The 22,402-nt window shown below is 36.4% G+C and overlaps 1 protein-coding gene across 3 annotated transcripts in view; it reads left to right on the forward strand.

Moving 5' to 3' along the window:
- Window positions 1–22,402, forward strand: part of FAR2 (fatty acyl-CoA reductase 2) — a 209,780-nt gene that overhangs the window by 167,123 nt on the left and 20,255 nt on the right. For 2 of the 3 annotated variants that reach the window (XM_050748522.1, XM_050748521.1), the window contains exons 6-12: window positions 874–918; window positions 2,712–2,830; window positions 3,581–3,648; window positions 8,890–9,061; window positions 13,882–14,011; window positions 18,570–18,697; window positions 19,611–20,055. In XM_050748522.1, the coding sequence (XP_050604479.1) occupies window positions 874–918; window positions 2,712–2,830; window positions 3,581–3,648; window positions 8,890–9,061; window positions 13,882–14,011; window positions 18,570–18,697; window positions 19,611–19,773 (825 nt within the window). In that variant the 3' untranslated portion in view covers window positions 19,774–20,055. Of the gene's footprint in view, window positions 1–873; window positions 919–2,711; window positions 2,831–3,580; window positions 3,649–8,889; window positions 9,062–13,881; window positions 14,012–18,569; window positions 18,698–19,610; window positions 20,056–22,402 lie in introns of those variants that run through there. The other variant, XM_050748523.1, reaches the window with a different exon arrangement.

The raw sequence follows: 22,402 nt of genomic DNA on the forward strand, positions 1-22,402 counted from the left end.
GAATTACATCATCTTCTTCAAAGCAAATCTGTGAAGCTTTGGGGTAAATTCCAGCTCCACTACTTACTGGTAATGCAATGTTTTTGAGTTGTCCCTTCCATAAAACAGGACAGATACTACTTTGGAGAGTTGATTTAATGAGACAATGTATGAGGAGTGCTCAGTCTCAAGTAAAAGCCTGGTCCCTACTAAAAGGCTCAACAAATATTAATCCCTTCATCTTCTCCTCTCTTCTCTCTCCTCTCCCATTATACACACACATTTGACTTTTATACTGTAATGTAAAGAGACATAATAAGGTCAGCTGAATGGCTTAGGTCTTAAGAAACAAACTTAAAAACACATTTCCCTCTAGCTGCTCTTAAACATAATCATTCTGTAACATCTTTAAGCAAGTCAATACACATACAGAAACACACACACACACACACGTATATATATCTGTCATGGACTCTATAGCTGGTAAAAAATGTCAAGAAATGGGCCATTAACACAAATCATGTTTTCAATGTTCTCCTAAGGAGGCTGAAATCAGGACTAAGGTGGAGAAGGATGGTTGGTGAATTGCTTAGCAGATCATGATATAAGGACAAGGTCCATAAGAGGTCATAAAACACCAGAAAACCATTCATGGCTCCTGCTAAGAAAAACAATCCTGGCAAAATTCTAATTTTTCCACAGTCAAATAAAGTACAGAAAATGGCCAGTGATTTGCCTTTATCTTTTGAGATCTAAATAATACTGAATTAGATAGTTCTATTGGCTGGGATCTCAGTGCTCTTGTTTGAAATTTATTAAGATTAGACTGCAGATGTTCCAAAGATAAAACAATTTTCTGAAATGTGTAACCAACAGAAATCTTCTTTCTTTTAGGGTTGGGTTGATAATATAAATGGACCTAATGGACTAATTATTGCGGTATGTATAACAATGAAGAAATAACTCCCTGAAATGTAGTAGAGGAAGAGTAACAAAATTCTTAGTGCTGACTTAGCTTCATTGATCCAAAAATATAAATGCTACTTTACTAACAATTGAGGCACATTATTTTAATTGTTCTAATTGTAATATAGAGGCAGGATGAAATTATTTTATTCTTTGAGAATTTTTTATCAGAAAAACAGAGGTAATGTGCTATCAGTTACTATTTAGGAGTTTTATTTTTGAAGTCTTTGAGCATCAGGACTTTTCTTTAGTTACCACAAGATGGGGGTATTTCCCCCTTTTTGCCGTTTATAATCACATGAATTAGTGCAGTGAATTGAGGATGCAGTAGAAATATCTTCAAAGATTATTAAATTCTTGATTATAAAACACATGTAAGAGTTTATGTGTGTGTATAGAAAAGAGATATACATCAATAATTCTTAATGAATACAAGAAAGAGAACTACCAATTGCAGCAAATTTTTCAAATACAAAAATCCATGAATATAGGCAACACCTTTTCAATAATCTCTTACCAGGAGAAACGTGGCTCCTCTAGGTAAGCAGCCCTCAGTGCGCATCTCCCCGAAGTCCAGATTGATCCAGCCAAGCTGTGGGACTTCACAGCTCACACTGAAGCATTTAGGGTCTAAACCCCACTTCACTGTTTTGTACAATGAATAGGAAATCAGTGATCTAAATGCGTTTAAATCTTATTAGGGATTTAGACTGTGCTTCAGACTCTGTCTCTGTTCCTCCCAGAACTAGGGTCAACATGAATTGCAATATGAATATGAGACAGTGAATTATAACAGTGACAAAGATCTTCCTTCCGATGTCTGATTTTTCAAGCAGCCCTTTTCTTTCTGTTTCCCATCTGCCTTCAACTCTTTCTTCTACAAAAGTTCAGTTGGGGTGAACGTTTAGTGACTTAGAACATCATTATTTTAACATGATCCCAAAGCGGGTTTCATTATATGCAAAGCTGCATATTTATTTACATTTTCTAAAATGTTCTAGATTGGTTTCTTATGTTCGAAAGAAGGGGAGCTAGTTATAAGACAACAGAACTGAGTAACATAAGAAAGTGCTAATCATTGCAAATCAATGTTGGAAACATGCAAAGCGCAAAGAATCAATTTCATAAACTCAACAAATTATTGACATGAATAATTCCTAATTCTTGCATCTATGTAACATCAGTGATCTGTGAGGTGAACTAAGATGCTGAATAAAAAGTAAATAATAAGGCAATTTTTCCAAGCCAAAAAAAAAGTTTTATTTTATTAATGGTGGAATTTCACCAATTAATGTTTTTCAAATAAATGTTTCTTAAACTTTTAGTGCCTACTATTGCTTGTAAGCTAATAAACCCTAGCAGAAAACAAAATCATCAAGGAAATGGTAAACAAATATTAATGGGAAAGTTAATGGGAAATTTGTATAACCTTAATTCTTAACATGTTTTATGAATTTTTAAGATGTAAAAGTTTATTCTTGGTGTTTGTTAATTGAGTTTATTAACCTCTCACAAATTCGAGGAATTTTATTTCCTGAAGGAACGTGAGGAACACTAGTAGTTCATGGAAATGCTGGAGATGCGCTTGGCTGGGAAGGTAGGATAGACTGAGGAAGTCAGACTTAGCATAAGAACCTGGTAAGCAGTGGATCAATGTTAGCTGTTTTCACGTACTGCACTAGTATAATCAGTTTGATGATACATACTTTAGCCCCAGCTATTATTTAAGACCTGGATTAACATTTTATGTTCTTTTTCCTATGCAGGCTGGGAAAGGGTTTCTTCGGGCCTTAAAAGCTACTCCAAAGGCAGTGGCAGACTTAATTCCAGTTGATACAGTCGTCAATCTCATGCTAGCTGTAGGATGGTATACTGCAGTTCACAGGTGTGGATGCTCAAGTGGGCTTTCAAAGGTTTCGAGAGGGGCAGAGTGAATATATTAGGCCCATTTTCCAAATATAGACATTTCATTGTACAAGACCCCAAATGTGTGAAAGTGTGTATTTCAATATTTTATGGAGTTCCTAATATGCCATCATATATGCATTTCGTTGTTTTATAAATACAGTTTAGTACTTGGCTACCCATAAAGTAATAAAACCTTTAAATCACTTAACTGTAAAATTCTTGATAACCAAAAGGCTTTTCTTTCTATTCAGTAGTCTAAAATTCAGCTTTCTCTTTTAGGGCAAAGGAGATAGAAATTGATGAAATGAGAGAATATATTTTTTAATTGAACTCTGGTAAATGCCAAAAGTTCAGTCACGGTGTGTGGGGAAGCTTCCTGGTACAAAGGAAAAAAAAAATAGGTTATTCATATATTTGGGTCTGTTAGTGAATGGTAAACAGAATTAAATTTTTCTTATGTGAATTCACACATATGTGCTCCATACTATGTCACTCCTATTTAACATCTCTTTCACACACACACACACACACACACACACGCTTTTCCTAGTCTTCTTCCATTTTGCTTGTTAACCCAGAGAAAGAATGAACGATGGAAGCCTTTCATAGGTTGCCTTAATCAGATGAGTTACTGAAACCAATCTGTCTAAATATTATTTTTCCTTATTTTTTCTTTCATTAGCTTTCCATTTTGTTGTACTTATCTAATTTTTATTTCATTTTCCAGACCTAAGTCAACATTAGTCTACCACAGTACATCTGGTAACCTCAATCCCTGCAATTGGCACAAAATGGGTAAGTGCTTTAGCCATGTAAGTCTATAATTACTAGCATCTGGCATAGAGAAAAAATTGACAAAGTGTGTCATGGAGCTTAGAGCCTATACGGGGAGAAAGACAAAAAGTAAGTAAAGACACAAAATAATGAGATATTGTAAATGTGTGGTAGTTAACTAGAATGTACTGTGGTTACCAAAGAAAGGAGTCAGTGGCAACGTGTGCATGATTGTAAGCAGTAAGGGGTCCACTGGCTATAAAGATTTTAAAAACGATGAAACAAAGCAAAAGTTGGCAGTTACAAAGAATGTCAGTGATAAAATACTGAAATACTCCTCCCTGCTGGAGCAGTGGCTCCTACACACACCCCTTCCCTTCTTGATATGTCACTGAGAATGCGACGTGATCAATGACCAATGAGATTTAGAAAAGTCAGGTGATGTTATTCCTTTGTTATTGAGCCATCATACTGATCATTAATTTATGCAGCTTGCCTCTCAGGTGTGCAATAACCACTCCAATAGCGATTTGTAAAAGTGAATGGGAATCACTATGGGAGAAATAAAAACGACACCCAGATTCCTTGAACCCTTGGGACCACGGTCTTGGGTGGTGCTGAGGAGACTATATTTTTAATAAGCATCTAGATGATTCTTCATGCTTGGTGAAATGGATAAACCCTGTACTATACAAATAATTGATTTGTCTGAATGTAAAGGACTGGATCTGTTCAATGTATAAAACCATGGAAATAGAGTTGAGTACAACTTAAACATCTAATGATGGTAGAAAGTTAAAAGTAGGGAGTTTGGCTATTCTGTAGGATTTCCTAGTGCCTACTAATGCACACTTTCTTTCCCTGTTACATAGGTAACACTACCTCTACACATTCCAGTGGTAAGCCATGGTGCTGCGCTGAGAGTTCTATTGTAGGGCAGCTAGACACTGTGGCTCATTTTGTAATAGGCTTTGAATTGAAAAATCTTTTCCAAGAATGAAAAATGCCTGGCATGCATGTATTTTTCTCTACTCCTCTTAAACCTATAGCAAACATTGTTGGCTGATACAACATTGTTTCTCCCTGTGCCAAGGCTCTATTCTAGATTCCCATCTAATACAGCATTTCTGAAAGCTATTACTAATTAATTTGATGTTGCATTCAAATTAAATTCATTTGTGTTTCCTATCAGGGTTCTTAGGAGGGATCAAAATGCTTCCTACTAGGAGCAGTAGCCATGCCACAGGAGGTTCAACATACATAGCCTCAGGTGACATTACAAGGAGTGATAGACAGCTGGGTCGGTGAACATGGGATATCAGAATCTCTTATGCTGTCAACCTGTGCATAACTTTTGGTTATGCATAGAACCAAATGTTTTAATAATGCCACATATCTTTTAATAAATGTCTATGAACCGGTGATTCTTGAGACTCTTCAAATTTTAAACTGTCCTGCCATTTTTAGGATAAACCCAAGTGGGTCACAGCATGTTATCTTTTATATATTCTGTTTAATTCAGTTTGCTGATAATATATTTCCCTTGTTGTTTTCTATTCTCTGAAAGTGTTTGTGTAAATATTGGAGCAATCTATTCCTTGGAAACTTGGTAAAATTACCTATAAATTATCTGGATTTGTAATTTTGTTGTGAGAGGATTTTTTATTGCCTCAATAGTTAAAGAATTTTGCAGGCTTTCAGTTTCTACTGGAATCAGTTTGAGTAAATTATATTTGGCTCTTTTTCTAAGAATTTGTCTGTTTTAAAACGTATTCCCATAAAATTTTTCATATTATATCAATTTTTTTGTCCTAAACTGTATCTGTAATTATGTTTCTCTTTTAATTCATAATATTTATGTGTCTTCTCCAAAGGGTTTATTACTTCTTTTTTCAAAGAACCAACTTCTTCTGGCTTTATTGATTCTTTATTATGTTGCTTCGTTTTCTACTGCATTGATACATATTGATATGTTGCCTTATCTCTATTTTCCCCTTCCTCCTGTTTTCTTTGATTATTTCTTTCTTCTTTTTTTTTTGAGACGGAGTCTCGCTCTGTCGCCCAGGCTGGAGTGCAGTGGCGCGATCTCGGCTCACTGCAAGCTCCGCCTACCGGGTTCACGCCATTCTCCTGCCTCAGCCTCGCGAGTAGCTAGGACTACAGGCGCCCGCCACCAAGCCCGGCTAGTTTTTTTTTGTATTTTTCATAGAGACGGGGTTTCACTGTGTTAACCAGGATGGTCTTGATCTGACCTCGTGATATGCCCGCCTCGGCCTCCCAAAGTGCTGGGATTACAGGCGTGAGCCACCGCGCCCGGCCTCTTCTCTTTAATTTAGAAATACAGCTCACGAATATTCAGCTTTTCTAATACATGCATTTATGGCTTTATATGTCGCTCAAATGCCACTTTGGCTGTATCCCACACGTGTAGTTGTATGGTGTTGATGTTATCATTACTCTCTAAGCGTTAAGCATTTTTCATTTAAATTCTTCTTTGACCTATGAGGATGCAGAAGTGCAGTTTTCAATTACCAAATTAAACTTTCTACATGTGCATGAGTTTCTACTTGTACTTCAGATCAGAAAGACAGTAGCTTAATGGTTAAAAGTCTTGGGCTTTAAGATCTAATATTCTTGGATTCAAATCATAGCTCATTCATTCATTCCAGTACTCATTAAATAGGCACTATTCTTGGGCTAAGGATATATCACTAAACAGAAATCCATGCCCACATAGATGTTATATGCTGGTATGGTGCCTACCATTTAGTAGACTCCGCTACTTACTAGTTGTGTGAACTTGAAAAAGTCACTCAGTTTCTCCTCGTAGATCTTTTTTTTTTTTTTTTTTTTTTAAATCTGTCAATGAGAATAATAATCAATCTATTCCAGGGAGCTCTTGGGAGGATTTAATGAGATAAATTGCATACCACAGTGATTAGAACGATGAACATTTCAGTAAATGCTCGCTATTACCATTTGGACAGCTTTCTCAGAAAGCCATTCCTAACCCAGCCTCGCCCCTCCCTTCCTGGCACACAGAGCTAGAGGCTTCTTTTGTCTTCCACCAGAGCCTATTGTACTGATCTCTAGCAGAATACTCAGGCAAAATATTGTAATCATAAATTGTCTACATCTCCCACTAGATTGCCAATTCCTTAAAGACAGGGAATATATCATAAGTATTACTATTTTTTTTTTTTTTACCTCAGCACCTACCACAATGCCTGGCAAGTGTTAAATGCCAAATAAATGTGTTTGTAATGACTAAAGGAAGGATTGGTATAGATTTAGGAAATGGAAAGTAATTGTATGTTGCTGAGATATTTATTCATTCATTTAGTCAAAAAATATTTATTGGGCACCGATTACCTGCCAACCACTTTCAAGGTACTATATAGGTTGAAACAAAATAGACAAAATTTTGTTATGGTACTTAAATCTTAGAAAAGAGAAATATACATCAGATATGGTTGAGAGATTGCAGAAAAATAAAACCGACTAAAGAAGTAAATAGTGATGTGTGAAGGCTGCTGTTTTATATGTGATGGCCAAGGAAAGTCTGTCTGATAACGTGTCATCTTAGCAGAGACCTGAAAGAAGTGAGGGGGCAAATCGGAGGGACATGTGGAGGAAATACCCAAGTTGAAGAACCAATAAGTGCTCCAGCTCTTTAATCATATTCAAGGACAGCAAGCAGGCCAGTATGGCTGCAGCAGAAGCACTGAGAGGGAGAATGGTAGGAGATAAAGTCAGAGTGGTGGGCAGAGAGAGTGAAGATGTAGAGAGTGCAAGGCCTTCCAGACCATGGCTGTGACTCTAAATGAGATGAGATTCCACTGAAGGGCTCTGAATGGAGAACTATCTGTAATATACTCTGAGTTACATTTTACAAGAATCACTCTGGCTGCGCCATGGAGGTCAGACTGTAGGAGTACAAGGGTAGTGGCAGAGACCACTTAGGACAGTACTGCAACACTCCAGGCTACAGTAGTGGTTTGGATCAGAGACACAGCAGGTGGAAATTATGATTCTGGGTATTTTTCAAACAGAGAGCTGATAGATTTTGTTAAATTGTGTGTGGGTTGTTAAAGAATCAAGGATGACCCCAAAGTTTTTGGCTGAACTACTAAAAAAATTGAATTACCATTTGGTTAGAAGTAGATTAGTGAAGAAGTAAGTTTGTGTATGTATTGGGAAGGGGGTGGTTGGTAGTCGGAGTATCAGGAGGCCAATTTTAGAGCTGTTAGATGTGAATGTCTATTACACATCCAGATGGAAATGTTGACCAGGTATATGGATATATACATCAGAATGTCAGTGTTGAGATCAGAATCTCTTATGCTATCAACTTGTGCATAAATTTCCGTTATGCACAGAACCAAATGTTTTAATAATGCCACATATGTTTTAACAAATGCCTATGAACCAATTGATTCTGGAGACTCTTCTTTGTATAGGATTTATATTTTCAGATAGATTTCAGCTGGTATTTTTTTAAGGAGGGCAACAGTCATATCACCATAATAACTGATGTCATCATAATTGAATAATGAGCTTAGGCATACGCTTTGAAAAAACACCTACATACATTAAATAAAATTGAATTCAAATGAATATCTTTTGGAAAGAACTACTGAATTCACAAATGTGCATAAAAAGTTCTTAAGCTTAATCTAAGTAATCATATAAAGAAAAATACTATTATGAATAAAACCCTGGATACCAGAGTGGACAATTGAGTCTAACATATTCCCAGGGAAGTATTTGAAGTAAACTAACACAAAGAAATCTTGCCTTGAAAATCTTTAGAATCTTTTACTTAAACCTTTACTAAAGAGTGAAATAAAATGTTAAGAAACTTTCTAAATGGTTCTGAAAGTAATGGTCCAGCCAGGGAAATAAGGTCTCTAGCCTCTGTCGTGGGGCTTTCAGAATAGACTAGATAACCTTAGAATTAAATGCAGATTCACGTTTTTCTGAACAGTATCTCCTTGTATTGACAAGTGTTTCCCCAATAATTTGTTTTACAGTAAATGTTTCAGATAAAGAACCCAATTATTAACCTATTCACACTGTTTCAGTTTGCAGATAACCACTTGCCCAGCATAAAAATCTTTATATTGTTCTCAGAAATTGATTCTTGACTCTACACAACAAATCCTTCGTCTTTATTGTTTTGACCCCATTACAAATGCTTTCCACTGTGATGGACTTATATTCTCCTCTTCTCCTCTAGCACTTACTTTCTTTTTTCCCCAGGAGTCCAAGTCTTGGCAACCTTTGAAAAAATCCCATTAGAGAGAGCTTTCAGGAGACCATATGCTAATTTTACCAGCAACAACTTCACATCCCAGTACTGGAATGCGGTCAGCCACCGGGCCCCTGCCATCATCTATGACTGCTATCTGCGGCTCACGGGAAGGAAGCCCAGGTGAGAAGCTGAGTCAATGGCTTTGAAAGTGTCACTGCCCCAAAATCTTCAGTGCTTCCTTCAGCAGAGGATTAAAGGAGACAACTGAATCTTACCCATATATACAGATTGAACACACCTAATCTGAACATCTGAAATCTGAAATTCTCCAAAATCCAAAAATGTTTTGAGTGCTGATATGATGCCACAAGTGGAAAATTCCACACACTGTACCTCATGTGATGGGTCACAGTCAAAAAAATGTTCAAAACTGTTTCATGCATAAATTATTTAAAATATTACATAAGATTACCTTCAGGCTATGTGTATATGGCTAAGTATGTATGAAACAGAAATGAATTTTGTGTTTAGACATGGGTCCCATCCCCAAGATATCTCATTACATATATGCAAATATCCCAAAATCTGAAAACAATCAAAACCCAAAACACTTCTGGCCCAAGCATTTCAGATAAAGGATACTCGACCTGTATAAGTTTTCAACAAACAAAGCAGTCATAGAGAGAAGTCACAAAAGACATTAAAATTGTTCCAGCACAGTAAAGGAAGGTAAATGTTAAAGAGCTTGATGAATTCAGCAAGTAATCATTCATGCAAAAAGAAAAGCAACTGAGACTCTGTCACTAGGGTTTTCTGAATAGGTAGATAATCTTAAATCTACAATAATGATGACAACCTCACTTAGAGTTTACTGTGGCACTCGTGGGACTAAGGCTGATGTATGATGATCCCACTTTAATTGTCACAGTTACCCAAGAAGAGATCCTCATCATCCCAATTTTACAAAAGGGGAAACAGAAGCTAAGGAAAGAATCTGAATTAGTCTCAAAGAAAGTGACAGGAAGGATGTGGAGAAAGCTGAGTCTCAAAGTCAGTATTCGGAACCAGATTTACTGCCACCTAGAGATGAGTGAAGAAATTAGAGGGAACACAGTGTGCTGATGCTAAGGCAGCTGTCACCACCTAGCTGTGTGACATAGGACATAGCCTTTATCTGTCTCGCTCAGATACTATTGTGTCAGAGTCATCATTATTATAATTGCCTAAGGCAATTCTTGTGATCAAGAATCAGAAGCATGAACAGTACTGCCTTCTGTGCTAGCCCCTTTGTAAGGGAGGAAGTCTTCTTCAGCGTGTGTGTCTTCTTTATTAGCAGTGCAAATGGCTAAAACTTAGCCAATGTAGAGTGAATGTAAATTGTTAGAGACCTCATTTGGAGCTCAGAACTCAGTTCTTGAGCAAGGTGAAAAGGAAACATTGTGATTATGGGGAAAATATTTGTATGGGGCTCGTTCAATAAAGCTAGGAAAAGAAGAAAACCCAAATATTGTAAGCAGAAATGCTAAAGGTTTTAAAATATGTCAGGATTGGAAGAGAGCCTGCATAAAGAACAAAGTTCAGTTAGGAAAAAAGAGAAACACAGAAGGAAGAGACACAATAAAAATCTGTATGTATCTTGTGAGAAGTCAAACAGTAATATTTGTGGGAAATGGGTTGGTTTGTTGTGTGGTATGTATTTTAGCAATAATCTTCATGGCAGAAAAAGTTGAAATCCTTCTAGACCCTTTCCTTCTCCAGGTGTGCTTGTGTATACTCTTCTACGCTTTTACATCCATATATGGACATATATGGTTTGCTTTGCAGTAGGGGGGTATGTGTGTATATAAATCAATTGTATGTATTTTACAACTTTTTCCACTAATTTTCCATGAAAATCTAAGTCATCCTGCCCAGTGTTGCCTTTTTTTTTTTTTTTTTTTTTTTTTTTTTTTTTTTTTTTTTTTTTTTTTTACTGCAAACAACGAGGCAATGGATATCAGTGTGCATGCCTCTTTCTAGAATGTGCCTTCTAGAATGTGCCTATGCCAGGAGAGGATGCTGAGGAGGGAGATTGCCGGATTAAAGGGTATGCGGATTTTGTGACTAGTGCCAGATGACCCTCCCTAAAGGAAGAATGTCAGTGGGCACTACCACAACAGTGTATGAGGGCTACAAAACTGGCTTTTTTTTTTTTTTTTTTTTTTTTTGAGATGGAGTCTTGCTCTGTCACCCAGGCTGGAGTGCAGTGGTGCAATCTCGGCTCACTGCAACTTCTACCTCCTGGGTTCAAGCGATTCTCCTGCCTCAGCCTCCCGAGTAGCTGGGATTACAGGTGCCCGCCACCGTGCCTGGCTAATTTTTGTATTTTTAGCAGAGTTGGGGTTTCACCATCTTGGCTAGGCTGGTCTCGAACTCCTGACCTCAAGCAATTCACCCACCTCGGCCTCGCAAAGTGCCGGGATTACAGGCATGAGCCACTGTGCCTGGGCGAGGGGTACAAAACAGTATTTCTTACCCTCATTAATACTTTGTAAAAATCAACTTCTGAATTGTCAAACTCATAAGCAATGACATCTTTTTGTTTTTTTGATTTGCATTCCTGATTGCTGGAGGGACTGGACTTTCATTTGTTTATTGGACATTTAAGTTTTCCCCTCTGTGGGTTGCCTGCTTCTGCTCCCTATTTTCCTATTAGGTTGTCCTTATTAATATATGGGAACATGTGTGTCTGAATACATATTTCATATATTTTTTCCAGGTCTGTTTCTTTTTAGCTTTGACTATAAAGCTTTTTGTAATATGAGTGAAGATACACATAATGCAGGGCTTAGGAACATGAAGTTTGGAGTCAGACTTATAGGATTTAAATCCTGGCTTCACCAACTTAGCCATAAGAGTCCTAAATTACTTCATCTCTCTAAATCCTAACTTCCTCTTCTATAAAATGGGCATAGTAATCATAATCTATTTTATAGAGTTTAATATGAGTGCTTAGAATATAATAATCCCTAAAAGATATTTTAAATTTTTATGTGGTAAAATGAATCATTGTTTTCCTTTATAGCTTTTGCATTTTGTGTATTAAGGAGACCTTCTTGGCTGGGTGTGGTGGCTCACACCTGTAACCCCAGCAATTTGGGAGGTTGAGGAAGGAGGATCACTTAAGCCCAGGACTTCAAGACCAGACTAGGCAACATAGCGAGACCCCATCACTACGAGAATAAAATTTAAAACGTTGTCCAGGCATGGTGGCACATGCCTATAGTCCCAGCTACTCAGGAGTCTGAGGCAGAAGATTGCTTGAACCCAGGAGGTCAAGGCTAAAGTGAGTCATGACTGAGCCACTGCACTCCAGACTGGGCAACAAAGCGAGACCCTGTCTCATACAAACAATAAAGACCTTCTCTATCTGAGAGTAATACAAGTATTTTTTCTAAAATATATCATTAGGTTGATATAGTTCTGTACATCCAATGATATCATGTCCAACCATTATTTTTAGAAATTAAAATAAGTGTATTGAAATCACATCAATTGCATCAGAGTTGGAGAATGGCTAAAGATTTCGATAGTAATAGTAAAGTGGAACCCTATTATGGTGCTTATATCAGGCACAATGATGTCTATCTCATGCCTAAGAAATCTCCTATGATACAGTAAGAGAAATACCTCATGAGTCATTAGTACATGGGCATTAACTTTGACCAAAATTAAAAGCAAATCCCCACAATAGCATCATAATTATTGAGCCAACTATAGTAATCACTACTAGCAAGACTGGGTTAACTAAAAATCAAGTGCTTTACAGGCCAAAAGTGATTTGTAGCTAAAAGACCTAGGTTGGGCATTAGCTATGGGACCTTGAGCATAATCTCTCTGTAAAATGGAGATACATAATATAAATCCTGACTATCTCACAGCCATATTGTTAGGATCAAGTAAGATTGTATATGAAAGTTTTTTGAAAATTGTTATAAAGTTGGGAGGTGCACAAAGAAGATCTGGTCCAAGTCCTGACCACAAGATTGGATAGTGTGGTTCATCTTGTGTAATGGGACACAAGGCAGTGAGATTACACAGCTCAGGTTTTTTGAGGTCAGTTAAAACTGGGTTGGAATTTGACGTTGACACTTTTATCTTAAGCTCATGTTGCCCATTTGTAAAACTGCAGACTTACCTAACAAAGATGGTATCAAAATTAGCAGAGAGGATACTTTGTAAAAGTATCGGGACCATGCCTAACACAGAATAGGTTATCAACAAGAAGTTTTTTTTTTTTCTTTTTAAATCTCCACTATGATTGACAACTGCTTTTGATTCACCAAACACTGATATAGTCAAACACTTCTGCCCAAAAGTTATATACTAAGACCTCAGATTCTATCAATTTTTTAAAATACAAGAATGTACAATAAAGATGAGAAATAAAGCCAGGCGCCGTGGCTCATGCCTGTAATCCCAACACTTTGGGAGGCCAGGGCAGTTGGTTCCCTTGAGCTCAGGAGTTCAAGACCAACCTGGGCAACATGGCAAAACCCTATCTACAAAATATATAAAAAATTAGCTGGGCCCCACTGCGCTCCAGCCTGGGTGACAGAGTAAGACCCTGCCTCAAAAAGAAAGATGAGAAGGTTTTCCAATTGTCTACATCAGAATTCAAAAAAACAAACAGTATGTCATTCAAGTTGAATAGTTGGCTCACTTTAAAAATAGGTTTGCTATTCTTGAGAAATAGGTGTTAGAAAAGGAGTGTGTTAGTACTAAATGCCTAACAGAACAAGCTCCTTTAGATTCAGCCCTTTTCTTTTTCTGTTGAATGAACAGCGAGTTAATGTGGAAGGAGAAAAAAAGAATAAGAATTTTAATAAGGAATGGGAGAAAAAGACAGGGATAATTTTTGTATTTTGTTAAAAATAATTTCTCATACATCCCTGTAGACTGACAGGGAAGCAGCTATCTGTGGTGCGCTGATATTTACTCCTATCTGATGGTTATCTCAGGATGACAAAGGTCATGAATCAGATTTTAAGAACTGCTTCCATGTTGGAGTATTTCATCAACCGGAGTTGGGAATGGAGCACATACAATACAGAAATGCTGATGTCTGAGCTGAGTCCTGAAGACCAGAGAGTAAGTATAGCACCGACTTAAGCAACAGGAAAATGCTACTCACTTGGAATTTAGAATTATTTGACTTGGAAAGCTAATGAATGAATAAGACGTTTTGGTTATAGACACAGATTTTGTTTTGCTTTGTTTATCTAAGAAAATCGGTCAATGCTATCAACACCACCATAGGAAACAAGTTTAATGTAAGTAAGAAACGTAGGTTCTTGGACTTTGGTTAAATCTTTAACTGCTGATCTGCCGACATGTTTTATCTACTGCACTTCAATCGTTTTGTCACTCGTTGGTAGTTATCATTTCAACAAACCCTCAATACCTCTGGGTGACTGTGTTCTTCCCTTATCTGCCACGGCATATGACTTCAATGAAAAATAGTGATTTGATTGCTGATAAGCTCTATCATCCACTATTCTTGTCCAATCAAAGTTGTTCTGCCTCTCCCAGCTACAGTTCCTTCCGTACCTTGTTAAAGCGAATCCCTACACCTATGCACTCTGCCTCATCTCAGCCCTCCCTCCAGCAGTGCTGCATCATTGATCTTCCTCCCTATAGGATTTCTCTACAACAGTTCAGACTTTTATTTCTCAAGACAGGCCTTCAGCTTAATTCATTAGCATTAGCACCACTTATTTAATTTCTTGGCAGTCACAAAGGATAAGTCCTAAAATCTTTGCATATTCTGAAATTCACACACAGAGAAATCTTTTGTACATTATACATGTTCCTAGCCTTTTTCTCAGTCATATATCCCCTGAACATCTCTGTATGCAATTGGTAAAGTTTTTAACTCAATTTTAAGGCTTTCACTCCATATTGATTGACATTTCCCACTAAGAAACAATTTTCTAAAATGTATCTTTTATTTTGTACCTGACAGCATGTAGAAGAAACCAAGTCACACTGGGGAGTAAATATCAGATGGCTAACTGACCTCGCTTGCCAGCTAAGGGTTTCACTTCTACCTATCAAACTTATTGAGCATGATTCAAATCCAAGCCCTAGAATTATTTCCTAAGCATTATCCATGTCAAATATAATAAATACTATATTAGGCCAAAAAAGGCAAGATTTAGAGGGATATTTTATCTGAAATCATTGCTACCTCTCAAAGTGATATGAAATAGTTATTCAGAAATGTTTACACACCACACATAGACAAAATTCTTCTAGCACTAGTGTTTGAAATGAATGATGATTAAGCCAGTTTATAAATCAAAAACAAATAAATTCAAGCTATTGTAAGTTCTTTTAAAATTTAGCTTTAAATTCTCTGTAGGCTTATCCTTATGTATTTTCTCCATGGAATTTTCCTGCCTAAATAACTCAAAAGGTAATGAGCCTAGGTTCATTTCTGACATTTTACTATTTTAACCTTTCAAAATTTTGTGAAAAAGAATCAAAGCTTCCGTGGATTTAACATATGCTCTCAAAAATATCTTAGCAAAAGTAATAGTACTAAATGTAATTGCCAAATTCTGGTGTGGCTCAAAATTCAGTTTGAATTGCCATATGGAATCAAGATTCTGAACAGGGCCACTCTGAAATCAAACTTAGAAATGTTAAACAGTATAAAAATAAAAGTCTCTGCTTATATGAATGACTAAGCAATATTAATGATGCTATAAAAACCATATCCAATCAAAGTGATAATGGAATTTCTTTCAAAAAGCAATTCATCTTTTGGATAAGTCTTTGAAGCACTCTGGAACGCACTAATCTCATCTGCTCTCTTTGTTAATACTCTAAATCTCACAAAGGTTTGAGGTATCTTGCAAAAAATACACATAATGAAAGAACAAAATAGAAATAAAAAAATGCAAAACCAAGGAAATATGAATCAGAATATGAAGTCACAGCTAAAAATTTAAAAAGAGGATGTCCATACATAATCTACAAGATCCTATTAAGTTGCTGTAGTTAATTTAAGCAGTGAATTTGTTCTTGAGCTTTCTGGTAGCAAAGTGAAAAGGAAAATATAGTTTCCTGGGACTCATTGTTCAAAAGGAAGAATGAAGAGAAATAAAAAAAAAGTTATCAAAGCAAAGTAAATACATTTATGACTTTTTATTTATTATTTTTTTTTGAGACAGTGTCTTGCTCTGTTGCCCAGGTTGGAGTGCAGTGGCGAGATCTCGGCTCACTGCAACCTCTGCCGCCCGGGTTCAAGCGCATCTCCTGTCTCAACCTCCCAAGTAGCTGGGACTACAGGGGCCCGCCACCATGCCCGGCTGATTTTTGTATTTTTAGTACAGACGGGGTTTCAGGATATTGGTCAGGCCAGTCTTGAACTCCTGACCTCAGGTGATCTGCCTGCCTCGACCTCCCAAAGTGCTGGGATTACAGGCATGAGCCACCACGCCCAGCCCATTTATGACTTTTAAAAAGTTATTTCTTGTCATGTTTCTCCATTCAAGTTGACAGGATAAACCAAAAGCAATATGGACAATGAATCAGCAAAGGGCTCATTATTAAATGTTTACTGAATGCTCAGAATGTTAAATAGGGTTAATAATATTTAGTTACTTCCCTCCGAGTTCTAAGATGGTTTTCTGTGATTAATATATAACATTTAATTTGCATATAAAGGAGAAAGAATCAAGAAGCCCTAGAGAACTACTAAATCTTTAAGATGTCACATTCAATTACATTCTTAAGAAATGTAATATTTCCTAAAGAGAAACAGAGCTAAATATAGACTCTGGAAGAAAGATGCAATTTATGAATTAAACCCAAGAGATTCTCAGAAAATGGTGAAGCCGTTTTAAAGTTAACTAACTTGATCTTTAGTGGTGACTGGCTTTTTGGTTTTGATAATGTATGCCTTTTATTTGGTACCATCTAAGCCCTGATCAAACTAAGAGTTTACTTTGGTCATCCTCATGTAAACCTTATATACAGACTAAATAGAAGAAAGTGTTGTATAACAAAAAAGAAACAATTTTGGCTTTCAAAATTAATATTTAAATTAATTTGACCAAAATTCTATAATTCATTAATGTATTCAGCAAGTATTTATTGAATGTCTACTTTGTGCCATTCAAAGGAACATCATTCTTGTTATTCTAGGAACATCATTTATTTGGATTAAGACTTTTTAGCTATTAAAATCCTTCCTAGTGAGGCCTCACCAGAAGTTCAGTAAGTTAAGAGTAACGAGAAACTCTCCACTAAAGATAGGCTTTTTTTTTTTTTTTTTTATCTCCAGGGATTAATAAAAAGTGATCTGAGAGTGCTGTATGTCCAAAGAGAGAGAAGAGTACCCAGTTGGAAGGACAAAGGCACCTTAAACAAACCCTCCCCTTGCTAAGATTTATAAATATTAGACTTTTTAAATGGCTAGCACAAGTCCATTTTTCCAGGCCATTCTCTCCAAATACACCAAATAAAACCCTATTGAACCAAATCCACTCATTGATGCAATCTGTTATTTGATAACAGGGTCATACCAAACTCTCCAAGAATACCTAATACTTGAAATATTTCCAGAGATGATACCAGAATCTTCTTGACAGTCTTTCTACTAACAGGGTTTAGTGCCCTAAATTCTTCATATTCAATCAAAACTATTTTTTCTAATATATTTGAAGATCATTTCCTCCCTTTCTTTTTCCAGTTAAGCCCTTTATATGGAGATTTTGAAAAGATCCCTGGATGGCTCAAGAACAACCTATCAGGTTTCTCTTCCGAACTCATCCTATCTCCATTTGTAAACCATATAAATCTGGGCCACCTCATGATCCTGTGTCAGCCCAGCGTCATTTTCAAAGAAAGTACACAAAAAATAAAATCTATGGAATGCAATTCAAATCTTTACTCCAGCTTTTTTGTAACAAACCAAAAAAAAGAATATATTTTTGGTCATGCAAGTGTCTGTCTTTTCTCTTCCTCAAAGATACCTTAAAATTTTTAATCCTTTTTCTTTATTGTCACTCTCTATATCTATCTTCTACGTGGCAAAATTTCTCTCCCTAAACAGATCTCTTCCTTCTCCTTCTTCCCTACTCCTCCCCCATGTTGTGATCACTCCTTTTTACTTTCACTACTACTCTCTTCTTAAATATAAATTATGGTAACTTATTCCTTAAGGCTTTGCTTACCAAAGTGTAATCTGCATAATGAAGTGGTAATGTTCTAGGAAAGAATGGTAGGATAGCGGGTAACATCAGAATTTAAGAGGAAAGGGAACGTTGCATCATTTATGTTTTGGTCACTAACATATTATTCCATCACTTTTAAAAATAATTACTCCGCGGTTAGCTGAAATATATACCAAACCAACCATAAGCTTTCGCCAGACTATGTAATACCATTTCCTTTAAATCTCCCTCACAAGAAATGTGAAGTGTTTGTGTTTGATCCATGTTTAAATATTCCTATGTAAATAGTAATCCGTATTATCAGCACCTTTGAAATAATGACTCAAATAATCTCTCCTTTGGAGAGGTTCAACCTATGTCTCCCAAATTGAAGGTCACTCATCTATGTAGAAGAAACCTCAACTGGACAAAGTGACTGTCCAGCACTGCAATTCTGGCCACTTATAATCTCTCTTGCCTCTCAGGTATTCAACTTTGATGTGCGCCAGTTGAACTGGTTGGAATACATTGAAAATTATGTTTTGGGAGTTAAAAAATACTTATTGAAAGAGGATATGGCTGGGATTCCAGAAGCAAAGCAACACTTAAAAAGGTAAGTATAATCAGTCAGTTAATATTTATTGAGCACCTACTGTGCATCCGATTTTATACCAGACATAACATTTGTGCAGAGAAGGAGAAGAATGAACATTTCTTGGGCATTTACTACATTACAGGTCCTGCACTCTATACTCTACCCTGTAACAGTTTCATTTAGACTTCACTACACCTCTATGAGGAAAGTATTACTTTTGTTATTCCATTTTTATGAAACAGATGTTTAGATTTAAACACAGCAAATAACTTGCCCATGGTAATGCACAGTAAGTCTAAGAGACAGATTTGAACCCAAATTTGTTTCTTCTACCACACTCTGTCATAATGGGATATAAATACCCAACAGACAGGAGACCTGGTTATGCTATTTAACCTAGAAAAAAGTCCCTCCTCAATTTTTTTCAACTTCCTTAAATTTCTTTCAGTCATAATCCCTGAGGGACAAAATTCTAGCACTCTGGTATAATCCTGGTAGAAGCAGAGGATCTGCAGTGCAGAGATGATAAGGATAGAAAAGTAGCTTGCAAAACAGGAAGGAGGAACCTTGAATAGCAAGCCAAGAACTTTAGAATTTACCTTCTAATGAACAAGAACCAGTGAAGATTTATGATGCAGTAATATGATCAAAGTATATTTACAAGATTATGCTAGTCATGCTTGTAAACAGTTTCAGATGGAGAGAGGTATAAGAGAAATGAGTTAGGGAAATATGGTAGAAATCTGACTATTCGGCAAGAATGCTGCGGAAATGAAAGATGCAAAAACCAAAAGGCCAAGTTATGCCAACTACTCTGTGAGCACTACATTAATACTTGCCAGTCATATCCAAGAAAACACACATTTATCTTCAGATAATGTGGTTGGGTATCTGGTAGTTTTAACTTTGGTTATGTCTGTCTCTTCCCTAGGCTCCGAAATATCCACTACCTCTTTAATACTGCCCTCTTCCTAATCGTCTGGCGTCTTCTCATTGCAAGATCTCAGATGGCTCGGAATGTCTGGTTCTTCATTGTAAGCTTCTGTTATAAATTCCTCTCCTACTTTAGGGCATCCAGCACGCTCAAAGTTTAAGAACATTTCACCATAGCTTTTTATCTGGAACCTCTCAGATACCTCTAAAACAGCAAACTGTGACTCTCAAGATTAGAAAGTAACAAGGAATATGCCCAAACTGTCAGTGTCACCTTTTATGTATTCATCCCTATTCCTTAACTATATATTTTTATTTCAGTGAGAGAAGGAAAGTTGTAAACTAGCCAGCCCATAGTCACCTACATTTTAGGGAAAAAAATTCAAATTGTTTCCTAACATTCTATTTTATGTCCTTGCGTATTAAACGTGAAAGTACTCCCACTTTTCTATATTTAGCTTTTCTTTTCTCCCTGAGAGGATTCATTTAAACTCAGTAAATATGGAAAGATGCATGGCAGAAGTTGAAAAGAATTCAAGCAGTACTAACCTTGGAACCATTCTGGGTACCCAAAAGAAAAATTTTAAATCAAGATGAGAAGGAGAATGATCTCAATATCCTCAAAAGTGAAGGAACAGAAGTAATTCCCCACTGAAAATGTCTTTCCATGTTATACCTTGGAGTCTTGGTAGCTGGGGGAATCAGAAAAGGAGGTTTACACTTAACATTTTTCTTAACTATATTCACTTCTTTAAAAGGAAAAAGAAGTGTAAATAAGTATGTATAAAGTGAGGGATTAAGCATATTTGCATTGGGGACTCATGTATTATGCTTTTAAGTCAAAATTGATATTCTCAAATTTGAATTTGACAGCTATTACTTCTAAATCTTTTTAATCCTCAATTTCTTGGTAACCTTCTTTCAAAAGTCTCCTTCTAAAAGTTGCCAAACCCTTTATATTTAATCTTTTCCCACTCAGGACTCAATTAGAGTGGTTAACAGGGAGAGGGATGGTCCCATTTGATCTTTGCCACTGAGCAAAACAAAACTTCAAATGGACTTTTCAACTGTAGCTTCTGGTATAAAGTGGGGAAGATTGCACTTATGCGATCACTAGAGGATTTACTAGTATCGTGATCATTCCCATTGCACAATGTTAACTGTACAACATACAGCAGAAAAGTGAATAGACTTCACTAAGGGACTCTTAAGTTTAGGAAATAGGTTTTGTTTTCTTAAAAATATTTTGTGTATAATGCAAACTAGTGAAAACTATATATGTTCTCCAATTCCTATAGTAATAATGTAACTGTTACGCCAACTTTCCTCATATTTGAGAGATGAGTACGTTGGATTGCAGCATTTCTTCATGTTAAAAACATGGAATATTACTCAAATACACTATTTGGGGCCTAAACAACTAAAATTAGTCACCACATAACTAGCTGAAAATGACATAGGCATAAAATGTTAACAAAGAATGGCAGTGATATTTATGCTCACTTCCTGGAATAACTGAGTAATATTCAGAAAGGCACACTGAGGTAGTTTAAGTGTACAAGGCCTTCGGGCGGTATCTAGCCCAGTATTATTCCAGATTCTCCTGAGCTCTATATAAAGGGCATTTGGGAGGAACTCTTCTGGGCAGTATCTTCCCCAATCTCATGGAAATTCTGGGAAAGACTTTCCATAGCAGACCACCCAGCTCTGACAGTAAGCACCTGGTGATCTTTAGTTTGAGATGTCTATATGGTACTTTTGCGTTATATCAATTAAGATACAAGCTATAGATATGGTAAAAATGCGAAATCAAGATATAGCTCAGTGGGACTGGATTAAGACATAGTAATAGTTCTAAGAATTCACTTTTGATTGTATGTTTCACCAATTCAATAACTCCACTAATCAAGTATTCACATTTTGACTTTTGATTAAATAAAAATTTGAATTAAAATTCTTCCCCTCTTCTAGTGTTGTCTTTAACTGCTGACTACCACAGCACTTCTCCCTCCTTTACACCCCCTGTACCCCACCCCCTAACTCCCAGAAAAAGGAAATAACTTCCAAAGAACTCTTTCCACAAATCACATCACAGGAATAACTATCAGATGAATATAAATTAACCTATAGGTACATAATGCTTCACTTTTTCTAACACCATTAATAGGGTTATTTTGACATGAGTATTCTTCTATTTGTGGCATCAGATAAATGACACAAAGTTCTTTTGTGATGATTAGGCAGTAAAAGCAGGTACACCTCTGTATGAAGGGCAATCTCTAGCATATAACTATTTCACATCAAGACCAATTCGCAATTACTTGAATGCCTAATATAAACAAAGCAATGGGAAAGAACCTTCTATGTGGGGGAAAAAGAGGAGGAAAGTACAAAAAAAGGTACCTATGTTTCAAAAGAAATTCTGGCAATCCCTATATTCTCTACCCACAAGATACCTGATACAGTATCAAGTATTACAGAGTTGAAGAGTCACTGCCTGAGGCAACTAATACTAGAAAAGGTTGAGGCAAATGGGCACACAATTCACAGAAACACTTCTTGCAATTTTCAACTAACATCATTACTTCCATTTAACACCTCATTTAATTAACTTAGCATCTCAAGGTAGAGACTGGTCTAATAATGCCCAAATAGCATGTTATATTACAATAAACATAAACAATTCAAGTAGATCAGTCTAGTTTCCAAAAACATCAATAATTTTCAAAGCTTACAAAAATCACTTGTAAATTTCCACATGGCTACTCTTCTAGAACTGCTATTCTAATA

This window comes from Macaca thibetana, chromosome 11 (assembly GCF_024542745.1).
Source record: "Macaca thibetana thibetana isolate TM-01 chromosome 11, ASM2454274v1, whole genome shotgun sequence".
Taxonomy (NCBI): domain Eukaryota; kingdom Metazoa; phylum Chordata; class Mammalia; order Primates; family Cercopithecidae; genus Macaca; species Macaca thibetana.